The sequence below is a fragment of the Musca autumnalis genome, unplaced genomic scaffold (genome assembly GCF_047663935.1).
Source record: "Musca autumnalis isolate F117 unplaced genomic scaffold, ASM4766393v1 scaffold_3, whole genome shotgun sequence".
NCBI classification, from domain to species: Eukaryota; Metazoa; Arthropoda; class Insecta; order Diptera; family Muscidae; genus Musca; species Musca autumnalis.
In genome coordinates this window covers 114340537-114365624 of record NW_027411866.1, presented here as the reverse complement: position 1 = coordinate 114365624, position 25088 = coordinate 114340537, and the positions used below count along the sequence as shown (strand labels likewise).

The following is a 25088-nucleotide window of genomic DNA, read 5'->3' as shown; positions in this document are numbered from 1 at the left end:
TATTTTCAGCCGATTTCATGTATTTGAGGCACCAAACACGCTATTTATATCCAATTTCAATAAAATTTGGAACGTGTGGCTGAACTTGGTCTAAAAATACATGTCCCAAATTATATCGAAATCGGTTCAGATTTGGATGTAGCTCCCATATATATTTTCGGCCGATTTTCCGCATTTGATGCACCAAACACGCTATATACATATGTACAATTTCGCTGAAATTTGGAGGGTCTGACGGAATTTTTTTTAGAAATAAATGTGCTAATTTATATCGAGATCGGTTCAGATATGAATATAGCTCCCATATATATTTTCGGCCGATTTCCTGTATTTTATGCACCAAGCGCGCTATATATGTCCAAATTTCCCTGAAATTTGGAATGTGTTGCAGAACTTGGTCTAGAAATAAATGTGCCAAATTATATCGAAATTGGTTCAGATTTGGATATAGAACCTGAATATATTTTCGGCCGATTTCCTGTATTTTATGCGCCAAGCTATCTATATATGTCCAATTTCGCTGAAAATTGGAATGTGTTACAGAACTTGGTCTAGAAATAAATGTGCCAAATTATATCGAAATCGGTTCAGATTTGGATATAGCTCCTGTATATATTTTCGGCCGATTTCCTGTATTTTATGCACCAAGCACGCTATATACAGTATCGGCCAAAACTAAAGCACCCCCTCAGTAATTTTTTTGTAATGATAATTTTTTTATGAAAACTAAATTATAAATTTATATTTTATTTTTCTTTTTATTTATTTATATCTTTATAATTGGAAAATACAAAAATAAGGAATTCAGAATTTAATAAACAAAAGTTAAATTTCAAAAAATATTTTAGGTCGCAAATATAAGCGGACAAAACTAAAGCACCCCCCAATTTGAGGTACAACAAAAACTATTGAAATCAATATTTCGTTGCGTATCCTCTATTCTGAATGACACAATCACATCTTTTTGGTATAGAAGATACTAAATTATTAATTACTGCAGGCGAAATAATTGATTTTCAGAAAATTTAGCTTAAATCCTCAAAATACTGAAAATCGGAAGGTACCGTTATATGGAGGCTATACCCAAACGTGGACCCAGGTCCACCATTTTTATTGGATATGTTTTGTGACCACTAAGAACCCTAAGTACCAAATTACAGCTAATTTAGTAGAAAAATGTGGCTTAAATATCCGAAATACCGAAGATCGGAAGGTACCGCTATAAGGGGGCTATACCAAAACATTAGCCGATATTGTTCATATTCATTCAAAAATGATGCTAAAGCATTCTCTGGTCAAATACTAAATCCCTTAGGTGTAAAAATTAGCAAAAGAACGAATTGCAAAAGAACGGTAGACGCCGGCTTATTCAGTCGACGACCAGCAATAACCTTCCGCCTCCATGTTTTACAGCGTCTTTGCAATATTTAGGATTTAACGGTTGCCCATTTGGTCCAAGCCTTTTACCATCTGAATACTTTGAATTAAACATAGATTCATCGGAAAACAGTTCAAATGGGTCTTGTCGAATGCCAGTCTGGCTCCTTCATTTTTAGTCGATATGAAAGGTTTTTTTTTTTGCTGGTCGTCGACTGAATAAGCCGGCGTCTATCGTTCTTCTGCAATTCGTTCTTTTGCTAATTTTTAAACGTTAGCGTATTGTATTTGACTAGTGGATGCTGTAGCATCATTTTTGGATGAATATGAACAATATCGGCTAATGTTTTGGTATAGCCCCCTTATAGCGGTACCTTCCGATCTTCGGTATTTCGAATATTTAAGCCACATTTTCCTACTAAATTAGCTGTAATTTGGTACTTAGGGTTCCTAGTGGTCACAAAACATATTCACCAAAAATCGTAGACCTGGGTTCACGTTTGGGTGTAGCCCCCATATAACGGTAACTTCCGATTTTCAGTATTTTGAGAATTTAAGCTAAATTTTCCGAAAACCGAATATTTCGCCTGCAATAATTAATAATTTAGTATCCTTTATGCCTAAAAGATGTGATTGTGTCATCCAGAATAGAGGATAAGCAACGAAATATTGATTTCAATAGTTTTTGCTGTACCTCAAATGGGGGGGTGCTTTAGTTTTGTCCGCTTATATTTGCGACCTAAAATGTTTTTTGAATTTTAACTTTTGTTTATTAAATTCTGATCTCCTTATTTTTGTATTTTTCAATTATAAAGATATAAATAAATAAAAAGAAAAATAAAAAATAAATTTATAATTTAGTTTTCATAAAAAAATTATCTTTTCAAAAAAATTTACTGAGGGGGTGCTTTAGTTTTGGCCGATACTGTATGTCCAATTTCGCTGAAATTTGGAATGTGTTACAGAACGTGGTCTAGAAATAAATGTGCCAAATTATATCGAATCGGTTCAGATTTGGATATAGCTCCTGTATATATTTTCGTCCGATTTCCTGTATTTTATGCACCAAACTCGCTATATATGTCCAATTTCACTGAAATTTGGAAAGCGTTCCGTCACGTTCTAAAAATAAATGGGACAAATTATATCAAAATCGGTTCAGATTTGAATATAGCTCCCATATATATTTTCGGCTGATTTTCTGTATTTTATGCACAAAACACGCAATGTATGTTCAATTTCAATGAAACTAGGAATGTGAGATGGCATTTGGTCTAAAAATAAATTTGACAAATTATATCGAGATCGGTTCATATAGGAATATAGCTCCCATATAAATTTTCGGTCGATTTCATGTTTTTGTTACGTATGTTCAATTTCAATGAAATTTTGAAGACTTAGCAGTCAGTAGAAGTCATTATTATTCACACAAGTACTTATGTTGGGAAGGAATTGACCAAGGCTACAGCTATTAGTATCATATCTTTGAGAGACTTCATATCTTTGAGAGACTTCTAGAAAAAATAATCCCATGTATAAAATAAATTACAACTATCCTCAACCTGGTTGTATTCTTAATTGAATTCACTTAGGTAGATCTAAATCCAATCTGTAGAAAGAGAAATTAATAGGGTAAGAGAGTATAACCTACATAGGAATTCTTATAGTCGAAAAGGCTTTAGGAGGAGTGTTACCTCCTGAAACATACAAAACTACTATAGTAGATCCATAACAGCTCTTAATAGGTAGATAACGACTTCATATCTCCTATATTTATACGTTAAATATTAAAAAAAAATTTATATAATATAGCATTCCATTATATTTAATCTTAGTCGGGGTAGCAAAGCGCACCGGGTTCAGCTAGTTAAATATAAATATGAATTTTTAAACTAATTCCGACATATTTTCCATGAAATTGAATAGTTTAGGTAAAAACGGCATGGTTGGGAGGGTAAATCGAGTTGAGAAGACGGACGACATCGGAATCTTCTTGTATCTTATTCATTTCATTGATAATAATGCTACCTAAACACATTTTAATTTTTCTTGGTCGACCTAGACTGAATCCTTCCGGTAAGAACACCCCCCATTAGCCCTGAGCACAGCCGGAATAAAAAGTAGCGTTGGGCCGGAAGGTCGTCACACTTGATGGAATCTCCATGGTAATATTGAAGCAGCTGGATGCGCCGGGAGTGGAGTATCTCACTAAATTTCTCAACCTGTTACTAGCCACCCTCATTGTTCCCGAATTCTGGAAATTGGGCAGGGTAGTACCGCTGGAGCTAGGCAATGATGCCAGCAAAGGTGAATCGTAGAAGCCGATTTCGCTTTTGTCGTCCGTTGCAAAGGCCCTTGAGGTCTTAGTCCTCCCTAGCGTTAGAAATTGCTATCCAGTTACCTATCATCAGCATGGATTCCGTAAGCAAGAGCCCTAGATCAACAAGCCTATCAAGCAGGATTAAATCGCATTCACGCAGATGCAGTCGCTGATGCCATAAACAACAATCGTAAATGCTGTCCTCGGAGAACATCCCCCATCAGCTGCCACGACAAACCAGAGTAGTTTTGGCTCAACTACGCTCGGGATGTTGCACCAGCCATAATTCCTATAGGGCATGGATCGATGACACCGTGCAAAACATCTGCCAAACATGCGGCACAGGCCCACACGACACACTCCACCTTTTCAACTGTCCTGCTAAAACTACTCAACTGACACCAGTAGATTTGTGGTTACATCCCATCAAAGCAGCCACATTCCTAAAACTGGGGATAGGCCCAGGGCCAGATTAAGCAGAAAAACGAACATACAAATATATCAAAATACTGTTGCAACAACAACAACTAACGTATGTTATTTGTTGTATAGTGTTCTATAAATAAACAAGATAAGCTGCATACTTATTTACGCATTTATGGTCCAATCGATGACAATTTTTACCAGTTCATTGTTGTGGCTAAAAAACAAATCCTACAAATAAATTTTGAAAATCGGATCAGATTTCGATATAGCTATATACGGCCCTATATACGGTAGGCGTTTCACAAAAAATTTATATGGATACTCTTTTGCGAGTAAGTTTTATATCCCTAGGGAACACAAAATTGCAATTAACAACCAATTCGGTAGGTTAATGTGACTAAAATCTTAAATTGGATGGTATCCTTACATAATGCCTTTAGCAAAACGTGAACGTATGCTGTCTGATTTTTTGCAAGGAATGCATTGTACCTGTTTTAATGTTTTCAAAATTTCAGCCATTTCAGGGGGGATATTGAGGCCACAACCTGCAAAATACCGAAAATAGGAAGGTACAGTTTTATGGGGACTATATGAAGACGTAGACTACATATCAAATTTTAGTCATTTCGGGAGATATCGAGGCAAAATCCTTCAAAATACCGAAAATCGGGAGGCACCGTTCTATGAGGGTAATATGAAGGTGTGAACCTATACCGACCAATTTCAGTTGGAGAGTTTTATACTCCCAACAAAGACTAAGTACCAAATTTCAGCCATTTCAGGGGAATATTGAGGCCAAAACGTTCAAAATAGCGAAAATCCGGGGGTACCGCTCTATGGGGACTACATGAAGACGTGGACCTATACCGACAAATTTCAGGTTTAAAGTTTTATTCCCCCAACGAAGACTACATATCACTTTAGTCATTTCTGCAGATATTGAGGCAAAATCCTTCAAAATGCCGAAAATCGGGTGGTACCGTTCTATGAGGGTTATATGATGGTGTGGACCTATACACCCAAAACCTATACAGCCACAACGTACAAAATACCGAAAATAAGGGGGTACCGTTCTATGGGGACTATATGAAAACGTGGAACTATACCGGCAAATTTCAGGTTCAATGTTGTATACTTCCAATGAATACTAAATACAAAATTTCTGCCATTCAAGGGGAATATTGAGGCCACAACCATCAAAATACCGAAAATCGGGAGGTATCGCTATATGGGTGCTATATGAAAGCATGGATCTATATCGATAGATTTCAAGTGGAAAGTTGTATACCTCCAACGAAGAGTAAATATTTAATTTAAGCCATTTCAGTGGGATATTGAGGCCACAACCTTTAAAACACCGAAAATCGGAAGGTATCGTTTTATGGAGTGTTTTATATCCCCAACGAAGACCAAACACCAAATTTCTGCCAGTTCGGTGCGATATTGAGGCCACAACCTTTAAAATACGGAAAATCGGCAGGTACCGCTCTATGGGGGCTATATGAAGAAACGGACCTATAGCAATAGATTTCAGGTGGAAAGTTTTATACACCCATCGAAGAGTAAATACCTAATTTCACATACTAGGAGTAATAGAAACTTCTATACCAAATTATAAAACTCTATCTTAAAAATTGCGAGCTGTATCTCGATTTCAACAGACGGACGGCCACACGGACATGGCTATTTCGACTTAGGCGTTTATGTTGATCAAGAATATATACACTTTACACGAATATTTCGATGTGTTACAAACAGTATGAAAAATTTAATTATGCCCTCCATATTATGGTGGAGGGTATAAAAATTTACTTTTTCAATAAGGGAGATTGAAGACGTCTCAAAGGCCGTTCGAGACCTTGTCTGGTTGAGAAATACCTCTTCATATTGATGATTAATAACGAACTTGTGGATGCAATATTATATTTTCATATCGGATATGTGCAAAATTCTTCCTGAGCTTAAGAAAATTAAAATTTAATTAACCGACGCACATCAATTTTGTTTTTCAAAATAGTCAGGCTTAATCCCATAGTCGTTGTTTTAATATTTTATTAAAACAACTTTAATTTATTAGTGGGAAAAAATTGGCGATGTTTACCAAGGGGTAAGGCAGGGAATACTATAGTTTCAGATCTCGCCACAGATCTTCATCAGTTCCCTTATTTCTTGTTTTTCAACAAGAAACTTTTTATACCCAAGTGTCAATTGCTAGCTCAAATAGATACGTGCGCAAAGAAACACTCTGATCGAGAATTTCTTTGGCACTACCTAAACTCTAGCAACTTCACTTGCAAACAAATCCAAATTTTTCCCACTGCTATGCGTTCGTCGATTCTCGACGAAAAAGCACATAACTAGTTTGTTGGCATACTACAGCAATAAACAACATTTTGACGGTGCCCGGTCTCACAATTAGGAGGGTTGGCGTTTTTTGTTTGGGATGACGACTTCTATTTTGTTTTTCAAAATAGTCAGGCTTAATCCCATAGTCGTTGTTTTAATATTTTATTAAAACAACTTTAATTTATTAGTGGGAAAAAATTGGCGATGTTTACCACATCAATATTATCAGATTTCGGTAGAGGCCATGGCACAATGATACAGGTACAATGGGAAAAACAGCTGATTATCACACTAGTTGTCAAAATGCATTATTGTGAATGAAATCACATACAAAAGGTAAACAAGCAATTTACAGCAATGCGTTATTGTAAACAATTTTGACGTTTGGTATTGTTACGGAATTAGATTCAACTAATCTCCGTGTAGACGTTGTTTTATTTCCCAGTACGATTTGTACCAAATAAAACAGGGTTCGTTTTAGATTACGTTTCTACAATGCTTTATTTACTTTATTACACTTCTTCGTAACCGACTTTAATTACTAAGCACGCAGCTTGTCTCTAGTTAGCACGCAGCTCTTATTTAACCGATCTGTTCAGTTCAACGCTTAAAACACAACTCAACTCGTCATTGCCAGTTCCCCTATTTTTATATCCCATAGTCTCCCTGTTCGAGAAATATCTAGAGCATATGGCAACACCTCGAATCTGTACAACGAACACACAGACGCACATTCGCACTAAGCGAACAACCATACTCACATACATACATGGGGGATGATCAATGACGTAATTACAACAAATGAATGTAAGAAAAGAAGTGACAAACTAAACAATAATTACATGACTATGGCAAACAAAATAAAAGCACATTAATGAAAGGTAAAGAACATCTAGAATAATGAAGATAATTCTACATGATAATTGTTGTTGCTTAAATAAAGTAACTGCGTAATAAAAACTTTACGTTACAATTCAAATTTTTAAATTAACGGAAATTAAACTAAACTAACTTAAACCTATCAGTTACATTCGTAACAGTATGATTTGATGATTTTTATTCCACCATGGTAGAGAGGCTACTTCGTATGCGGAAAGGATATAAAAAGCAAATAAACAATATATAATATGGAAATGCCGAACACTGGAAATTTTATTGTACCAATTTTAATCAATATTTATTGTTATTTTAGTCCTGTTCGTACCGCTTTAGTTCGATTTTCAAAAAGATCAGCCGTATCTCACCCTTACATGTTAACAGCGAGACCAACATTGCACACCAATACTCACACTAAATCCATAAAATACAGATTCCAGCACTGTCCCTACACCCAATAGTACGATTTTCCAAAACTACCTCAATCCTTCACATCGCCAGTAACCTTAATTTCAAAAAAAAAAAAACAGGATTCCAGCGCTATTGGTGCACTCAAAGTACGAATTTCAAAAACTACCTCCATGTCTCAATCCTACATTCCAACCGTAGTCTTACCAAATTCCAGTATTAGAGCTCTATCCGTTCCCCCAAATACCCACTGTACCAAATTTAGTACCATTTAATACTTTTCGTACCCATAAGTACGAATTTTCAAAACTACCTCAATCCTATACTTCAACAATAATCTCAATTCCAAATTTCAGGATTCCAGATTCCAAATCCAAATTATACCAAATTTAGTGCTTTTCGTATCCCTAAGTACGTCCCAAAACTACCTCAATAATACACTTCAACAGTAATCTCAATTACGAATTTAAGGTTTCCAGCCTTATTCGTTCATGTAACGTGACGAATTGATCACGTACATAAAACCAACAACAGCGACGCCCACTACCACAACATCAATACAACCGGCCAATAAAGAACAGCAAGGCCCACTATAACAACAGCGTCACAACCTGTCAATCCATACACTAGTGGGGTCACTTGCATTTTTGTGGGATATGTGTGTTACAGTGCAGTTGCAAGCAAGCGACAGCATAACAACCGCAGAGTAATTCTCAATTGCTCTGTGCGACTGTACACATTAATACTCCAGTTTTGTTGGGGAAAGACAGGCTTGCTACTGCAGGGAGCCAGCCATACGGGCTTGAGTACAGTTGTTGTGTTCGTAGTCCGCCAACCGACACGAGAGTGTTAAGAGGTTGGGAAGAAATTTTGAGAGCTACCCCTTTGCGCGGTGGCTAATACATTCACTCCACCTTCGGGTGTTGTTCCACTCCACCTTCGGGTGTTGTTCCACTCCACCTTCGGGTGTTGTTCCACTCCACCTTCGGGTGTTGTTCCACTCCACCTTCGGGTGTTGTTCCACTCCACCCTCGGGTGTTGTTCCACTCCACCTTCGGGTGTTGTTCCACTCCACCTTCGGGTGTTGTTCCACTCCACCTTCGGGTGTTGTTCCACTCCACCTTCGGGTGTTGTTCCACTCCACCTTCGGGTGTTGTTCCACTCCACCTTCGGGTGTTGTTCCACTCCACCTTCGGGTGTTGTTCCACTCCACCTTCGGGTGTTGTTCCACTCCACCTTCGGGTGTTGTTCCACTAGTCAGTACTCGTAGAATTCCGTAGAGACTAACTTAGAACTAATACTAACGAACAACAACCCGAACAGCCGAGCCGAGTGCAGAATCACCGAGTGGCCGAACACTTACAATACGAATCCCCGAGTAGCCGAACACCGAATCCCCGAGTGGCCGAACACCTACAACACGAATCCCCGAGTAGACGAACACCGAATCCCCGAGTGGCCGAACAGCTACAACACGAATCACCGAGTGGCCGAACACTTACAATACGAATCCCCGAGTAGCCGATCACCGAATCCCCGAGGGGCCGAACAGCTACAACACGAATCACCGAGTGGCCGAACACTTACAATACGAATCCCCGAGTGGCCGAACACCGAATCCCCGAGTGGCCGAACACCTACAACACGAATCCTTGAGTTCCCGATTATCTTCAAATCGTCTTCTACGAAACAACGAATAACCCAGTTCCCGATCATCGTGAAATCATCTACTATCCAGCAACTACCCGTAGCGCCGATCATTCTTAAATCGGCTACCGTTGAACAACGAATCATCCAGTTCCAGAGCATCTACCAAGTCGTCGAGCTGCCGGCCGTCGACAAAGCGCCTACATCCGAATCGAACAACGGACGTTGAGCACCGATCATCTCATCGCCAGCCACTTCTCAAGTACGAAGCTTTCAACTCCCAACACCCAATCCAAGTTGCCGATTCCCCCAGCGCCAACGATCTGTCCTACTTATGCTAATTAAACCCTTCTTACCGAATACACCATCAGTAGATTGTAAATTAGTTTTACATAAATAAAATTTCCTATTCTTACCCCCAGGAAAGGGAGATTGTTCGTCTTTCATTCCATAAGGTTTAGTGGGTCCTTATGGCGACCCTGGACACGACTGAGTCTACCCCAGCCTACGACAAAACCCCGTTACAAATGGCGCCCGAGCAGGGACCTGAATCAAAATCGAAAAGCGGCAAAACCGACACCACCGCCACCGAGGATGAATCAAGTCAGAAATTCGACAAGAAGTTAAAACCGGATTCGTTGGGATGGATCTACCTGTTGAAAAAGGAGCAACTCGTAGAACAATGTCGAACGGCAGGCATACAAACAGAAGGTTATACTGTCGAGTATTTAAGAAAGCAACTGGCGGATTGGGTGCGGAAGAAGCGACAGAGAAGCTCGACGGAAGATTTACTTCGTGATTTGGAGAACGAGTTGAAAGCCGAGGAAAAGACGGTTATCACTAAGGAATGTCTACGCGTCCCCGATTCTCAACCTCGCCGAGAAGTGTGCGATTCCGAGACAATGAACATAGTGCATCGGTGGAATCTCAAATTCACAGGCGAGGGAGATTTAATAGAATTCCTGGAAAGAATGGAGGAATTAGCGGAATGTTACAGCATACCCCAGGATCGGCTAATCATCACTCTACCTAGTATTCTGGACGGTAATGCCCTCAAATGGTACAGGGTGAAGAGAACCGATATAACGTCATGGAGTTCGTTCCGAGAGGAAGCCGAGAAATTCTACTTATCAAAACGACACCTAGCCCAGTTGGAGCATTCGTTTTATAATCGAAGGCAATATAATCGCGAGAAAGCGAAAGATTTCATTTTGCAGATGCTAACCACCGCCAAACAACATCCCACCCTCCGAACGATGGACCACCTCGATAGGATTTATGACGGGCTACGTCCGGAGTATCGTCACTATGTTCGCCGAAGCGACTTTCAGACTCTGGACGAACTCATCTCCCTCACGGACGATTTCGAGTTGTTGAAGAGGGATGAAGCCCGAACCGAGCGGCCCCATACGTCGCACATGGTTTCACATACAGCTGATGGCTACCATCGCTCCACGCATTGCTGGCGATGTAGGCAGGAGGGACATACCCGGTTCCAATGCCGAAACAACCGAGAATTGTTCTGTTCATACTGCGGTAGAGAAGGTACTCTAACCACTGAGTGTGTGTGCCGGAAGCATTCGAGAGTCGACGTCGATCACCATGGTCGGTACTACATATGGGTCGACATCCACGGACGAGGAATATGGGCTCTTGTGGACACGGGAGCTTCGCTCACCTATATCGACAGCACAGTGGCGAAGTTTTTGGAGATCAAAGGAGTAGTGCCGATTTCGGTCACACGAAAGGTACAGCTTGCCAACCAGCAGATGACCACTTGTGGTCGGGTATACCCAGTAACAATTACCTTCAATGACAAGACAACCCCCACCGAAGCAACGTTGCTGCCGACGTTGGCCGAACCTGTGGTGTTGGGGATGGATTTCCTGCTCAAAAGAGGTCTCGACATAATGCTAGATGGGAAGGTCGTCCCTAAAGCCGCGGTCAGGGATCAGTCGGGTCTCCACTACCTGCACGGACTGACAAGCCGAGAATTCTTATCCCCGGAGGAGAACGATCGCCTCGAAAGGTTGCTGCATACCCACCGAGAAGCCTTCGAGAAAAGTGAAGGACTATGCAAGAAGGCCGAGCACCGTATCAGGCTTAAGCATCACAACCCCATCAAGCAGAGGTACATGCCGCGTAACCCGGCGATGCTGAAAATCATCAACGAAGAGATAGATGCACTTCTGGCCGAGGATAGGATCGAGGCATCTCACAGCGCATATAGCTCTCCGATTGTTTTGGCGCGGAAGAAGACGGGCGGTTGGAGAATGTGCATCGACTACCGACAGCTTAATAATGCCAGTGAGCCGGACGCCTACCCACTGCCCCAGATCAACGCAATTTTAGATCAATTAAAGGAAGCTAAATTCATATCGTCGTTGGACCTCAAAAGTGGGTACTGGCAGATACCACTGGAGCCGTCATCACGACCATATACCGCATTTACAGTTCCGGGACGGGGACTGTTTCAGTGGAAGGTGATGCCGTTCGGCCTGCATTCCGCGCCGGCCACATTCCAACGAACCCTCGATTCTATCGTCGGGCCAGATCTACATCCATTAGTGTTCGTGTACTTGGATGATATAATCATACTGGGTCGAACGTTTTCGGAGCACTTAAGGATTTTGGACGAAGTGCTACGTCGTCTGGAGGAAGCTGGAATGAAGATCAACTTCGACAAATGTGATTTTGTACGCACACGCATTCGGTATCTGGGCCACATAGTGACGTCTGAAGGAATCCGAACGGATCCGGAGAAAGTCGACGCCGTAAGGAATCTACCACCCCCCTCCAACTTGAAGGAGTTACGACGGGTGCTGGGAATAGCATCGTGGTATAGACGTTTCGTCCCAAACTTCTCGACCATAGTCGGTCCGCTTAATCGGTTGTTAAAGAAAGACGTCAAGTGGGTATGGGGTGTGGAACAAGACGCAGCGTTTAAAGAAGTGAAGCGCGCCTTAACCGAAGCCCCTGTCCTGTGTTGTCCCGATTTCGACCGTCCGTTCGTCCTCCAGACCGACGCCAGTCAAGAGGGTTTGGGAGTAGTCCTCTTCCAACGACACGGTGAGCACGAAGCTGTAATCGCGTACGCGAGCAGGACTCTGTCGGATCTGGAGAGGAAATATTCGACCACGGAGAAGGAATGTCTTGCGATGCTTTGGGGAATTAGAAAAATGAGACCTTATCTGGAAGGATATCGGTTCACGGCGGTAACCGATCATCACTCTCTAAAATGGCTGCATTCCTTACAGAACCCATCTGGGAGACTAGCCCGATGGGCTTTGGAGATGCAACAATACGATTTCGACATTGAGTATCGGAAAGGCAGTCTCAATGTTGTAGCCGACGCTCTCTCCCGAAGCCCCATGCCCACAACGGAGGTCGATCAGTTACTGGCAATCACAGCGGTGGAATGGTATGACCGAATGGTGCGTTCGGTCCGCACGACCCCAAAGAAGTACCCGGATTTACAAATAATCGACGACCGTCTCTATAAGCACATACCCCGTAAAAGCCCCGTCGACCCACGCCCGGAGTGGAAAATATGTGTTCCCGAAGGAGGTCGTGCGGAGATTTTCCGAAAGCACCACGATGCTATGGAGGCTGGTCATTTAGGCGTTTTTAAAACCCTGAAGAGGATAGAGGAAAATTATTACTGGCCTGGTATGGCACGGGATGTTAGGCACTACGTACGTAGCTGTGAAATATGTGCTCGATTTAAACCGGACCAGTCTGCGCCGAAAGGCCACATGGAGACCATGCAGTGCGATTCACCCTGGGAGGTGGTCTGCGCAGACTATGTGGGGCCCCTCCCACGTTCGACGAGAGGGAATACATCCTTGCTGGTGATTGTCGACAAATTCAGTAAGTGGGTAGAACTATTTCCTACTCGGCAGGCCACGGCGAATGATGTAATACGGGCTCTGAAAGAGAGAGTAGTATACCGGTTTGGCTGTCCCAAAAGGGTCGTGACAGATAACGGTTCGCAGTTCACCAGTAAAGCGGTTGAAGACTTCTTACGTACGCATGGCATAGAACATCGGACGACGGCGTTCTATGCACCCAACGAAAATCCTACGGAACGAACGAATCGTGTGGTGAAGACAATAATTTCGCAGTATGTGGGTGGTGATCATCGGCACTGGGACCAGTACCTTCCGGAGGCAGCTTTTGCTATCAACACGGCAGTCCACGAATCCACGAAATTCGCGGCGGCGGAAATTTTGTTCGGCCACAACCTGGCGAGTCACCACACAGGTCGTCCTGCAGACCTATCGGAGCCCTCCTTCAATATGAAAGATATTGGCAAACTGTGGGAACTAGCGAAAGAAAACAATGGGAAGGCGTCGGAAAAGCAGCGAGGCCATTATAACTTACGGCGAAAGAAATGGACCCCTGAAGTTGGATCGGCTGTATGGAGGAAGGAACGACCGCAATCTTCGGCAGTTGGTAATTTTACACACAAGCTGGCGGAAAGATTTTCTGGGCCATACACGGTTAGGAAGATCGTGCATTCAAACATTGTCGAGCTGGATGACGCGGAAGGAAGGAAGGTGAAGGCTCACGTGCAGGATCTTAAGCTCGTGAAACAGAGATGAAAAGTGAGGAAAATCTTTGAATCAAAAAAAAAAAAAAAAAAAAAAAAAAAATTAATGAATTAATTAATGAATCAATGAAGCCAATCAAAAAAAAAAAAAAAAAAAAAAAAAAAAATGAATTAATTAATGAATCAATGAAACCAATCAAAAAAAAAAAAAAAAAAAAAAAAAAATGGTGCGTCCAAAAAACAAAAAAAAAAAAAAAAAAATGGTGCGCGCAAAAAAAAAAAAAAAAAAAAAAAAAAAAAAAAAAAAAAAAAATTATGCCCCCAAATTTATTTTCAATTTTCTTTTCCTCCACATTTCTCTTGGGCACACTATAAAAGGACGCGCAGCCACTCCATCACCCATCAGTACAACGCCAGACGTCGAAGGGCAAACATCTCATGGAGCGTAAAAACACTAAAGCAAGCAAGCCACCGACTGTGCGCCACCCCCCAGCAGCAGCCCCTAGGCCATTTCTACCCCCTCCGGAAGCTCGCCCCAGAGTAACTGCCGACATACAGTTGGTTCCCCCATCTCAACCCGGAGGCATTCCTCGGATCATTCGTACTACCGGGCCACCACCACCACCATTAGTGCCGATAGCTGGCTGCAGTGTGACCCATCGGCCGACGGAACCAGCAGCCACGACGGGAACATTGCTTACGAATCGGAATGTCAGGTTCTCCAAGATGTCAATCTCGCAGCCCACGCCACGAGGTAACACGAACCCTGAAAATGTAGTTGTCCCTACATTGCGACGGGAACCTCAGCAGGAACAGGTCGTCCAGGCAGTCGTGGCTGCCCCCGCGTCGGCACCGATTTCGCATGAACAATCGTTGCAGAACGTTCCACCGACGCGTGAGGTGAAAACTATCGAGTCCGCACCAGTTCGCCAAGACAACTCGTTACAGAACGTCCAACCGACCGAGCAGGCGAAAACGAACGCGAACGAACCTGAACCGAAGAGGAAGAACGCGAGCCGGGGTAGGTGGAAAAACTTTGATGTCATGGGCTACCTGAAGTCCATTAGGATTCCCCGACCAAAGTCCTCGTGCAGGCACATTCAGTATGTCCGGGAAAGACCGGGAAAACCGGGTGTACAGGTAACGGTTTACCACGACGGAAGGGTCCGATTGCGGTGTCTACAGCAAGAACACTTCACTACAGCGGAGGAGCAGTAAGGACGAAGTAGCTGCTGTCGTTTTTTATAATTGAATATTATGTTAAATATGTATGAATTATTTTGGTTCCTTTTGAAAACTTGGATTTGTATTTTTTTTTGAAATGAAATATATTGTTACTTTAAGTATAAGAATACAAAAGGGGGAAAAAACCAATTGAAGTACAAAACGGCTCCCTACAAAAAAAAAAAAAAAAAAAAAAACAAAAAAAAAAAAAAACAAAAAAAAAAAACAAAAAACAAAAAAACAAAAAACAAAAAAACAAAAAAAAAAAAAAAAAAAAATTTTAACATTGAATTAAATTAAGATACTATTGAAATATTAAAGTATCACTTTCCTAAGCGGGGGGGAGATGTAACGTGACGAATTGATCACGTACATAAAACCAACAACAGCGACGCCCACTACCACAACATCAATACAACCGGCCAATAAAGAACAGCAAGGCCCACTATAACAACAGCGTCACAACCTGTCAATCCATACACTAGTGGGGTCACTTGCATTTTTGTGGGATATGTGTGTTACAGTGCAGTTGCAAGCAAGCGACAGCATAACAACCGCAGAGTAATTCTCAATTGCTCTGTGCGACTGTACACATTAATACTCCAGTTTTGTTGGGGAAAGACAGGCTTGCTACTGCAGGGAGCCAGCCATACGGGCTTGAGTACAGTTGTTGTGTTCGTAGTCCGCCAACCGACACGAGAGTGTTAAGAGGTTGGGAAGAAATTTTGAGAGCTACCCCTTTGCGCGGTGGCTAATACATTCACTCCACCTTCGGGTGTTGTTCCACTCCACCTTCGGGTGTTGTTCCACTCCACCTTCGGGTGTTGTTCCACTCCACCTTCGGGTGTTGTTCCACTCCACCTTCGGGTGTTGTTCCACTCCACCCTCGGGTGTTGTTCCACTCCACCTTCGGGTGTTGTTCCACTCCACCTTCGGGTGTTGTTCCACTCCACCTTCGGGTGTTGTTCCACTCCACCTTCGGGTGTTGTTCCACTCCACCTTCGGGTGTTGTTCCACTCCACCTTCGGGTGTTGTTCCACTCCACCTTCGGGTGTTGTTCCACTCCACCTTCGGGTGTTGTTCCACTCCACCTTCGGGTGTTGTTCCACTAGTCAGTACTCGTAGAATTCCGTAGAGACTAACTTAGAACTAATACTAACGAACAACAACCCGAACAGCCGAGCCGAGTGCAGAATCACCGAGTGGCCGAACACTTACAATACGAATCCCCGAGTAGCCGAACACCGAATCCCCGAGTGGCCGAACACCTACAACACGAATCCCCGAGTAGACGAACACCGAATCCCCGAGTGGCCGAACAGCTACAACACGAATCACCGAGTGGCCGAACACTTACAATACGAATCCCCGAGTAGCCGATCACCGAATCCCCGAGGGGCCGAACAGCTACAACACGAATCACCGAGTGGCCGAACACTTACAATACGAATCCCCGAGTGGCCGAACACCGAATCCCCGAGTGGCCGAACACCTACAACACGAATCCTTGAGTTCCCGATTATCTTCAAATCGTCTTCTACGAAACAACGAATAACCCAGTTCCCGATCATCGTGAAATCATCTACTATCCAGCAACTACCCGTAGCGCCGATCATTCTTAAATCGGCTACCGTTGAACAACGAATCATCCAGTTCCAGAGCATCTACCAAGTCGTCGAGCTGCCGGCCGTCGACAAAGCGCCTACATCCGAATCGAACAACGGACGTTGAGCACCGATCATCTCATCGCCAGCCACTTCTCAAGTACGAAGCTTTCAACTCCCAACACCCAATCCAAGTTGCCGATTCCCCCAGCGCCAACGATCTGTCCTACTTATGCTAATTAAACCCTTCTTACCGAATACACCATCAGTAGATTGTAAATTAGTTTTACATAAATAAAATTTCCTATTCTTACCCCCAGGAAAGGGAGATTGTTCGTCTTTCATTCCATAAGGTTTAGTGGGTCCTTATGGCGACCCTGGACACGACTGAGTCTACCCCAGCCTACGACAAAACCCCGTTACATTCACCCAAATCCAAACTGCACCAAATTCAGTATTTTTCTTACCCGTAAGTAAGAATTTGCAAAACTAACTCCATCGTATACCCCAGCAGCAAGCTTAATTCTAAATTTCATTATTCCAGCTCTGTTCGTTTACCCAAATCCAAATTTGGTACTTTTTGTACCCATAAGTACGAATTTTCAAAACTACTTCCATTTTACACTCCAACTGTAGCCTACGAAGTACGAATTTTTAAATTATCTCAATCCCATACTCTAACATCAATGTTAATTCGAAATTTCAGGGCTACAGCTCTATCCGTTCACCCTAAATCCAAATTGTACCAAATTTAGTACCACTTAGTACTTTTCCTTAAGTACGAATTTTCAAAACAACTTCCATTCTACAATTTAACAGTAGCCAATCTTATACTCCAGCAGCAATTTTTATTTCAAATTTCAGAAATTCAGCTCTATCCGATGACCCAAATCTTAATTGTACCAAAGTTATTAATTTTCGTAACCCATAAGAACGAATTTCCAAAATATCTCCATCCCATACTACAACATCAATCTTAATTCAAAATTTCTGGATTCCAGCTCTATCCGTTCAACCTAAATCCAAATTGTATAAAATTTAGTACCATATAGTACTTTTCGTACACATAAGTACGAATTTTGAAAACTACTTCCATTCTACTGTTAGAATCCTTAATTCAAAATTTCAGGATTCCAGCTCTATCCGTTCGCCTAAATCATAATTGTACCAAATTTAGTATCAATTAGTACATTTCGTACCCATAAGTACGAATTTTCAAAACTATTTCCGTTCTACTCTCCGATAGTAGCCTTAGTTCAAAATTTCTGGATTCCAGCTCCATCCGTTCGCGAAAAATCGTAATTGTACCAAATTTAGTACCATTTAGTACTTCTCGTACCCATAAGCACGAATTTTCAAAACTACTTCCATTCTACCCTCCAACCTTAAGTCTTAATTCAAAATTTCAGGATTCCGTTCGCCTAAATCATAATTGTACCAAATTTAGTATCATTTAGTACTTTTTATACCCATGAGTACGAATTTTCAAAACTACTTCCGTTCTACTCTCCAACAGTACCCTTAGTTCAACATTTCAGGATTCCAGCTCCATCAGTTCGCCCAAATCGTAATTGTTCCAAATTTAGTACCATTTAGTACTTTTCGTATTCATAAGTACGAATTTTCAAAACTACTTCCATTCTGCCCTCCCACTGTAGCCTTAATTCAAAATATCAGGATTCTAGATCTATCCGTTCAACCTAAATGCAAATTGTACAACATTTAGTACCATTTAGTACTTGTCGTACCCATAAGTACGAATAACTACTTCCATTCTACTGTCTAATGCTATGTTTACATTTACGAAATCCACTCGATTTCATCTGTCAAATCCATAGGTTAAACGTCAAATGAAATCCAATGGATTTCAGATGAGATTTCATTTGACGTTTGAGCTATGGAATTGACAGTTGAAATCGAGTGGATTTCGTAAATGTAAACTTAGCATAACAGCAGCCTTAATTCGAATTTCAGGATTCCAGCCCAAATCATAATTGGACCAAATTTAGTACCATTTAGTACTTTTCGTACACTTATAGTTCGAATTTCTAAAAAGCCTTTAGCACATCTTTCCTACCCTCCATCAGTGACCATCATTCCAAATTTCAAAGTTCTAGCTCTACCGGTTCGCCAAATACAACCGGTACCATATTTAGTACTTTTCGTACCCTTCCAGTTTGAATTTCCAAAAACCCAGCCTTATCTGACCCCTTCGGACCAAGAGTGATCCACACCCAAAATTTCAGGATTCTAGCTTCAGCCGTTTCGTCTGGGCGTTGATGAATCAATCAGTCAGTCAATCACTTTACTCTTTTATTAATATAGATTATACAAAATGGACTTAAGCTATTTTTCCTTATATCAACTGAATTTCCTTCTCTTCCATTTGTTTATTTTATTCTCACAACAACATATAACTTTGACAAATCCTGTTAGGGGCGAAATCCGTGGGGTGATGGGATGAGAGAGATAAGCAATAACTTCTTCATAAATTCCATTAGATGTCTGTGATAGATTGTGATTGTTGTGAATGTCAGTGGAAAACAACAAACATGATAAAGTTGAAACAAAATATAATAAAATGCACAAAATATACACCACACTTTATTCAAACTGAGACTGAGAGAGAGCGAGAGAAAGAAAATGACACCACACCTAACCCCAACTCAAATAGAACACAAAACTCTGTTAAGTAACAACCAGCCAAAACAGTTAGTCGAGTGTAAATTGTCGAACATAACGGTCACAAATACGAAAAGGCTAACGGTAAAACAAAACAAAATAAAATAAATAACAACAACAACGATAGAAAATAGAAAAAAAATCACAACTAGAAAAAATGAAAATAGAGTTGTAAAATAAATGCCAAAAATTTAGTCAATGGACATTTTGCCACAAAAGAAATTAAATCCAAAAAATATAAAATAAAACGGCAACATAACGGTTGTGCTTGAAGTGTTAAATTAGTATTAAATAAAAAAAAAAATAATTAAAATAAAATTATACGAAAATTTTTGATTCAATCACAGAGAGTGTTTTCTTGTGTTGTGCAAGGTGAAGTCAAGTGAAAACAAAAAACAGAAAAAGCAAGTGAATTTTTTATTGTTGATATAATTTTTTCAAATTTGTTTGTCTTTCGTTGTCATTTTTTCTGAAAAAAAATCTGAGGGAAAGATAATATAAAAAAATAATTTAGTTAAAAAAGTGTGAAGCAGCCGCCCTCCACCACCAAAAATTAATTTCGTCTTCTTTTGTCCACTTAATAATGGAATCAGTATGTCCAACTCCGTAGTTACATTGTCTTCATTTAATCTATTGTTTCTCACACAAGGTAAGTCGAAGTCCATGGAGGAAAAAATTCTCTGAAATTCACAACATTTTGTTTACGGTTTACTATTACCACATTGCGTATTTCTTCGTGTAGAATTTTGAAAAATAGTATTTGAAAGTTCCTGCGAAATTTTACATAACACAAAGTCCATTTGAATGTTGCCTTTGCTTCTTTTTTGGGCAAGAAAGCTAAGATGTAATGGTATTGGAGTGGTGTATTTCTTCGTTGTTTGGCCTTTTTATTGTTATCAGGGATGGAAAAGTACATTGTCTTCAATGCTATGCTGAAATGGTACGTTAATATCTGTTAAAAATACCGGATATATGGGGTCATTAGATCCAACCTCCAATCTTATCGTTTCCACCATAAGAAAAAAATGTAAGTCTAAATGGGTGATGTAGTTATGTGTAAACCAATCTAAAGGGGTATTTTTGCCAGGACCCAAAAAAATCCCAATCGGTAATAATATATTCAATGTGCCAGAACTCTGAATATACATTATCATTTGATCAATCGGAAATTGTATATGGTGAGTTTTTATCCGAAACCACTGACAATCTCCTTAATGAATAGTGAGTCGATGTTGAACACCAGTAATTCATAATTTAAATTGGACCAACCTAGCAGCGGATGTTCCAATATCTTGTTTCTGGCCAAAAAGAAGATCTAGAGGAAGAACTTTTAGATGACCATATTCTAGTTTTCCGGAATTTTATATTTAGCAAATCACCTACAAGTAGAAGACCTTTTAAGGACTTCACTAGATAGTATAACACAACCTTCTAAAGGTATTCTATAGACAGAAGACGTTAATAGCAGTGTGCGACACGAAAATTATTAACCATATTCTCACACCGCAGCGGGATAGAAGACCAAAAATAAGAAGACACGTGTCCCGGCGTTTTTCCCTATCACTTCAACTTCCCTATCACATCAATTTTCGGTTTTGGGCCCCCAAAGACCTGAGGCCTTGTAGTTGTAGCTCTCGTCTTATAGAATAATAATTGTGAACACAAATTCCATTCAATCTCACCTTCGAGGTCAAAATCGTCAAGGTCAAATTTCCCTTTTAATTTTTTCTCGGATTTTAATCTACATATAAGAAACCGATCAAAATTGAAGCAAACAACCAACTAGAAAAATGTACCTTAGATCTTAGTACACAATTTTCTAGAACATACAAACTCTGTAGAAACGGTTCTTAATGGTCAAAATAGCAAAACAAATGCAATTTTTATCTTCTTTTCTCGGTTTCCGCTCCATAGATACTAAACCGTTCAAAATTCAAGAAAACAATGGACCACAATAATGTAGCAAAGATATCAGCAAACAACTTTCTGGAACGAAATATGTGTGACCGGTTCTTAAATGTGAAAATAGCCAATAACTTTTGAAAATATTCGATTTTTATACTTTTTTCTGCGATTCCGGTCCACAGATACCTAACCGCCAAAAAAATAAGGATACAGTCAACTACAAAAATGTACCAAAGATTTCAATAAACAACATTCTAGAACATAAAATGATTCTAGGAACGGTTCAAAAAATTACACACAGTGTAGATAAACAAGTAAAAAAAACAAGTGAGCAAGGGTATAGTCGGGACGGGACCGACCCTGTGATACCCTACACCACTACCCCTGTGTATAAGCTTTTCACTGGTAAACATTTCTTTTAGGGAATATAATCCGACTACAACCAAACATAATATGCTTCTTTCCCTCTAAGCAACCAAAATTTCATGACCATCCGATCAAAATTGAGATCTGTAGCGTGATTGCAAAAAATGGAAGAATTGGATGCATTACCAACTATTGTGGTATCTCCCTTGTTGACCACCTTCGCCAACCTACAAAAAATGGAAAAATTGGATATATTACTGACTTTTGCGTTATCTCGGTTGTTTGCACACTTACGCCAACATACTTTACATCAATATAAAGGACATTCTTTCTTCTTAAATTTGGAATACTATTACCAGAAGCGGAGATATTCGCATAAAAAAACGTTGACTTTTCTCCACATAAGCTTTTTGCTTATTTCGACTCCAGAAGATTATCTGACCACCACCAAACTTAATAGGCTTCTTCCTCTGTGGGACCCGCATCAATTCCCAAAACATTCGTGAGGATCCGATCAAAATTACGACCTGTAGCGTGATTACAAAAAAATCGGAAAATGGGATGCATTACCGACTATTGCGATATCTCCGTTGTTTGACCACCTACGACAACCTACCTTACAATGCTGTAAAGGTGATATTTTCTACTTCATTTGCTTTTGATATACCTCTTAAAGAAACAGAGATATTTGCTTTGAAATAAAACGTTGAGCTTTTCTCCAAATAAGTTTTTGCCCATTCCAACCCCTGAATATTATCCGACCATCATCGACCATCCATTAACCCCTAAAACTTCGTGACGATCCGATTCGAAAAAATTTAAAAATGGGATGTATTACCGACTATTGCTATATCTCCGTTATTTGGCCACCTACGCCAACCTACTTTACGTCATTGTAAAGGTGAGATATTCTACTTTCATAGTCATGCTTTTCTTTTGGAAGCTCCTCAACCAAAGCTGTGATATTCGTCATTATAATTAAAATCGCAAAAATGAAAAGTTGATTTGTATTAGCGACTATTGCGATATCTTCTTTGTTTGACCACCTACTATACATCGTTGTAAAGGTGATAGTTTCTACCTTCACTAGCAGGTTTTGCTTTTGATACACCCCTTTTAGACGCAGAGATATTCGCTTTGAAATAAAACGTTGACTTTTTCTCCAAATAATTGTTTTTGCCCATTCCGACCCCCGAATATTATCCAAACATCACCAATAGGCTTCTTCCTCTCCAGGACCCTCATAAACACCCAAAATTTGGTGACGATCCGATCAAAATTGAGACCTGTAGCGTGATTACAAGGTTTAGATGGACAGACGGGCACACATAGCCAGATCGACTCAGCTCGTCGAGACATACATTTTGGTATACATATATGGGTCTACGACCGTTCTTTCGATGCGTTACAAACACTTTGCCCAAAACCAACTTATAATGCTCTCCCCACATAGTGGTGTAGGGTATAATAATTAAAAAATTAAGCTACAGGGCACAGTGTCCAATTCTACAAAAAATCTGGCCCAAAATCTCAAAAAATGAATGGATTTTGACCTAACCTTAGGTTCTTATGTTTTTCTGGTCGCTGGTTTCATTTCTTATATTATTTAACCCACAGGTTGTCATAAAAGGGGTCTTTTTGGACCCTTCTCCTATTAAGTATGATCGTATCAGACTAAAATATTCTACAAATAAGTTCGCCATCAATTTTTACTATTGGTCCTAGAACACACCAAAACTCTATATCTTACCTAAACTCCAGAAGTATGCAAAATTAACAAGTAAAAACGGCGTTAAATTCGGCCAGGCCGAACTTGTTATACCCTCCACCACGAGTTGTATTGAAGGCTAAATACCAAATTTTACCAAGTTCATTCAAAATGTAGAAAAATCAAGAGGTACGCTTCTATGGGAAATATAGGAACCCGCGGACCTATACTGATAATTCTCTTCTGGAATATTTTATAACCCCATTGAAGACTAAATAACAAATTTCATACCAAGGAAATATCGGTATCAATTTTGCAAAAAAACCAAGAAACTAAAATAGGGGTACAAGCTTCTACCATTTCTACAGTTTTGGAATTATTTGAGTTAAGAGTTATTGGAATCCTTGCTTTTTAGGTATATGGTGCCTTTGTCAACTTTACTGACAAAAATGCGAGGGATATTTTGACCCTAGTGCGAGTCATAAAAAGGGTCTTTTTGGGCTCTTTGTCCACAAAATTATTAAAATATCGTATAAAATGTGATCGTATCAGATCAAAATATTCTAGAAATTTGTTCAACATAAAATGCTACTATAGGTCGTAGAATACATCAAAACTTTAACGCACAGTGGATGCGCCCTAAGACAAAAATAAAAAAAAATTAATGTCATAATTTTAAGAATTTAGGGATGCAAATCACTTCAAAGCATTTTAAATTTTTCGAAACTCTACTTTGTTTTTCCATTTTCGTGTTTTTTGAGGTGAAAAAGCCTTACAAACGTGACTAATTTTGAAAAGAAACTGTATTTAAAAATAAGAAAAATAGTTATATTAATAGCGAGTTTCTGAAACAAACGACGATTATTCACGCATGCATTAACATACGAGTAAGTTTAATATTCTAGTATATTTCGTAAGCTTTGTTTTTCTACTTATACAATTGTAAGTGTTGCCAAATATGTTGTTTATAATATTGGGCAAAATGAAAATATTTGATATAGATGTATGGATTTCCTGAATGTGTTACTTACTTTCCAAGCATATGCAAGAATCGCCACTAGTACCAAATTGAAACCAAGGGTCTGTCGATTCCAAAACTGTTTAGACTTTTTGGGGAAATTTGCGGTTTTGGCAGTTATGGCTAAAAGTTTAATACGGTTTTAGGTGCTGAATTAAATTTTTTTTTGGTATATTTTAAAGTATTTATTAACCTTTCTTCATTGATGCTATTAGCGATTTCATTTGTCATGGTAACTTAGACTATTTACAAATTTTAAATATTCACTTTATTAAATAGTAGTTTTTTGGGACAACCTAATGTTTAACCTCGCCGAAACGTGGATCTATATTGAATAATTTAATGAGTGATTTCCTACACTGTGAACCAAAGTACAGAAATTGAAACTTGGCCCTAGGACTGAAATATTTTTGTTAGAGTATTTTCATGTCACTAGGAGCCATTGTTAAACATTTTAGATCGATATACTATCTAGAATTATTATTGTCATACCTTCCCTTGTATGTGCCACCACTGTGAAACGCCAGGAAGTTACCTTATACTATATCCTGGCATTTTGAATCAACGAAAATATGTATATATCTGCAAGACAAAATAACACATAACAACGAAAAGTGCAAATATGTGCA

General features: G+C 39.9%; 1 protein-coding gene across 6 annotated transcripts in view; it reads left to right on the top strand.

Annotated features, from left to right (window-relative positions):
* Nucleotides 1-17608: 17608 nt before the first annotated feature.
* LOC141397526 (uncharacterized) overlaps nucleotides 17609-25088 on the top strand; it is a 381453-nt gene continuing 373973 nt past the window's right edge. For 3 of the 6 annotated variants that reach the window (XM_073973930.1, XM_073973929.1, XM_073973931.1), the window contains exon 1: nucleotides 17609-20111. In XM_073973930.1, coding sequence (XP_073830031.1) covers nucleotides 20057-20111 — 55 coding nt within the window. In that variant the 5' untranslated portion in view covers nucleotides 17609-20056. The remainder of the gene's footprint in view (nucleotides 20112-25088) is intronic. The other 3 variants (XM_073973927.1, XM_073973926.1, XM_073973928.1) reach the window with 3 other exon arrangements.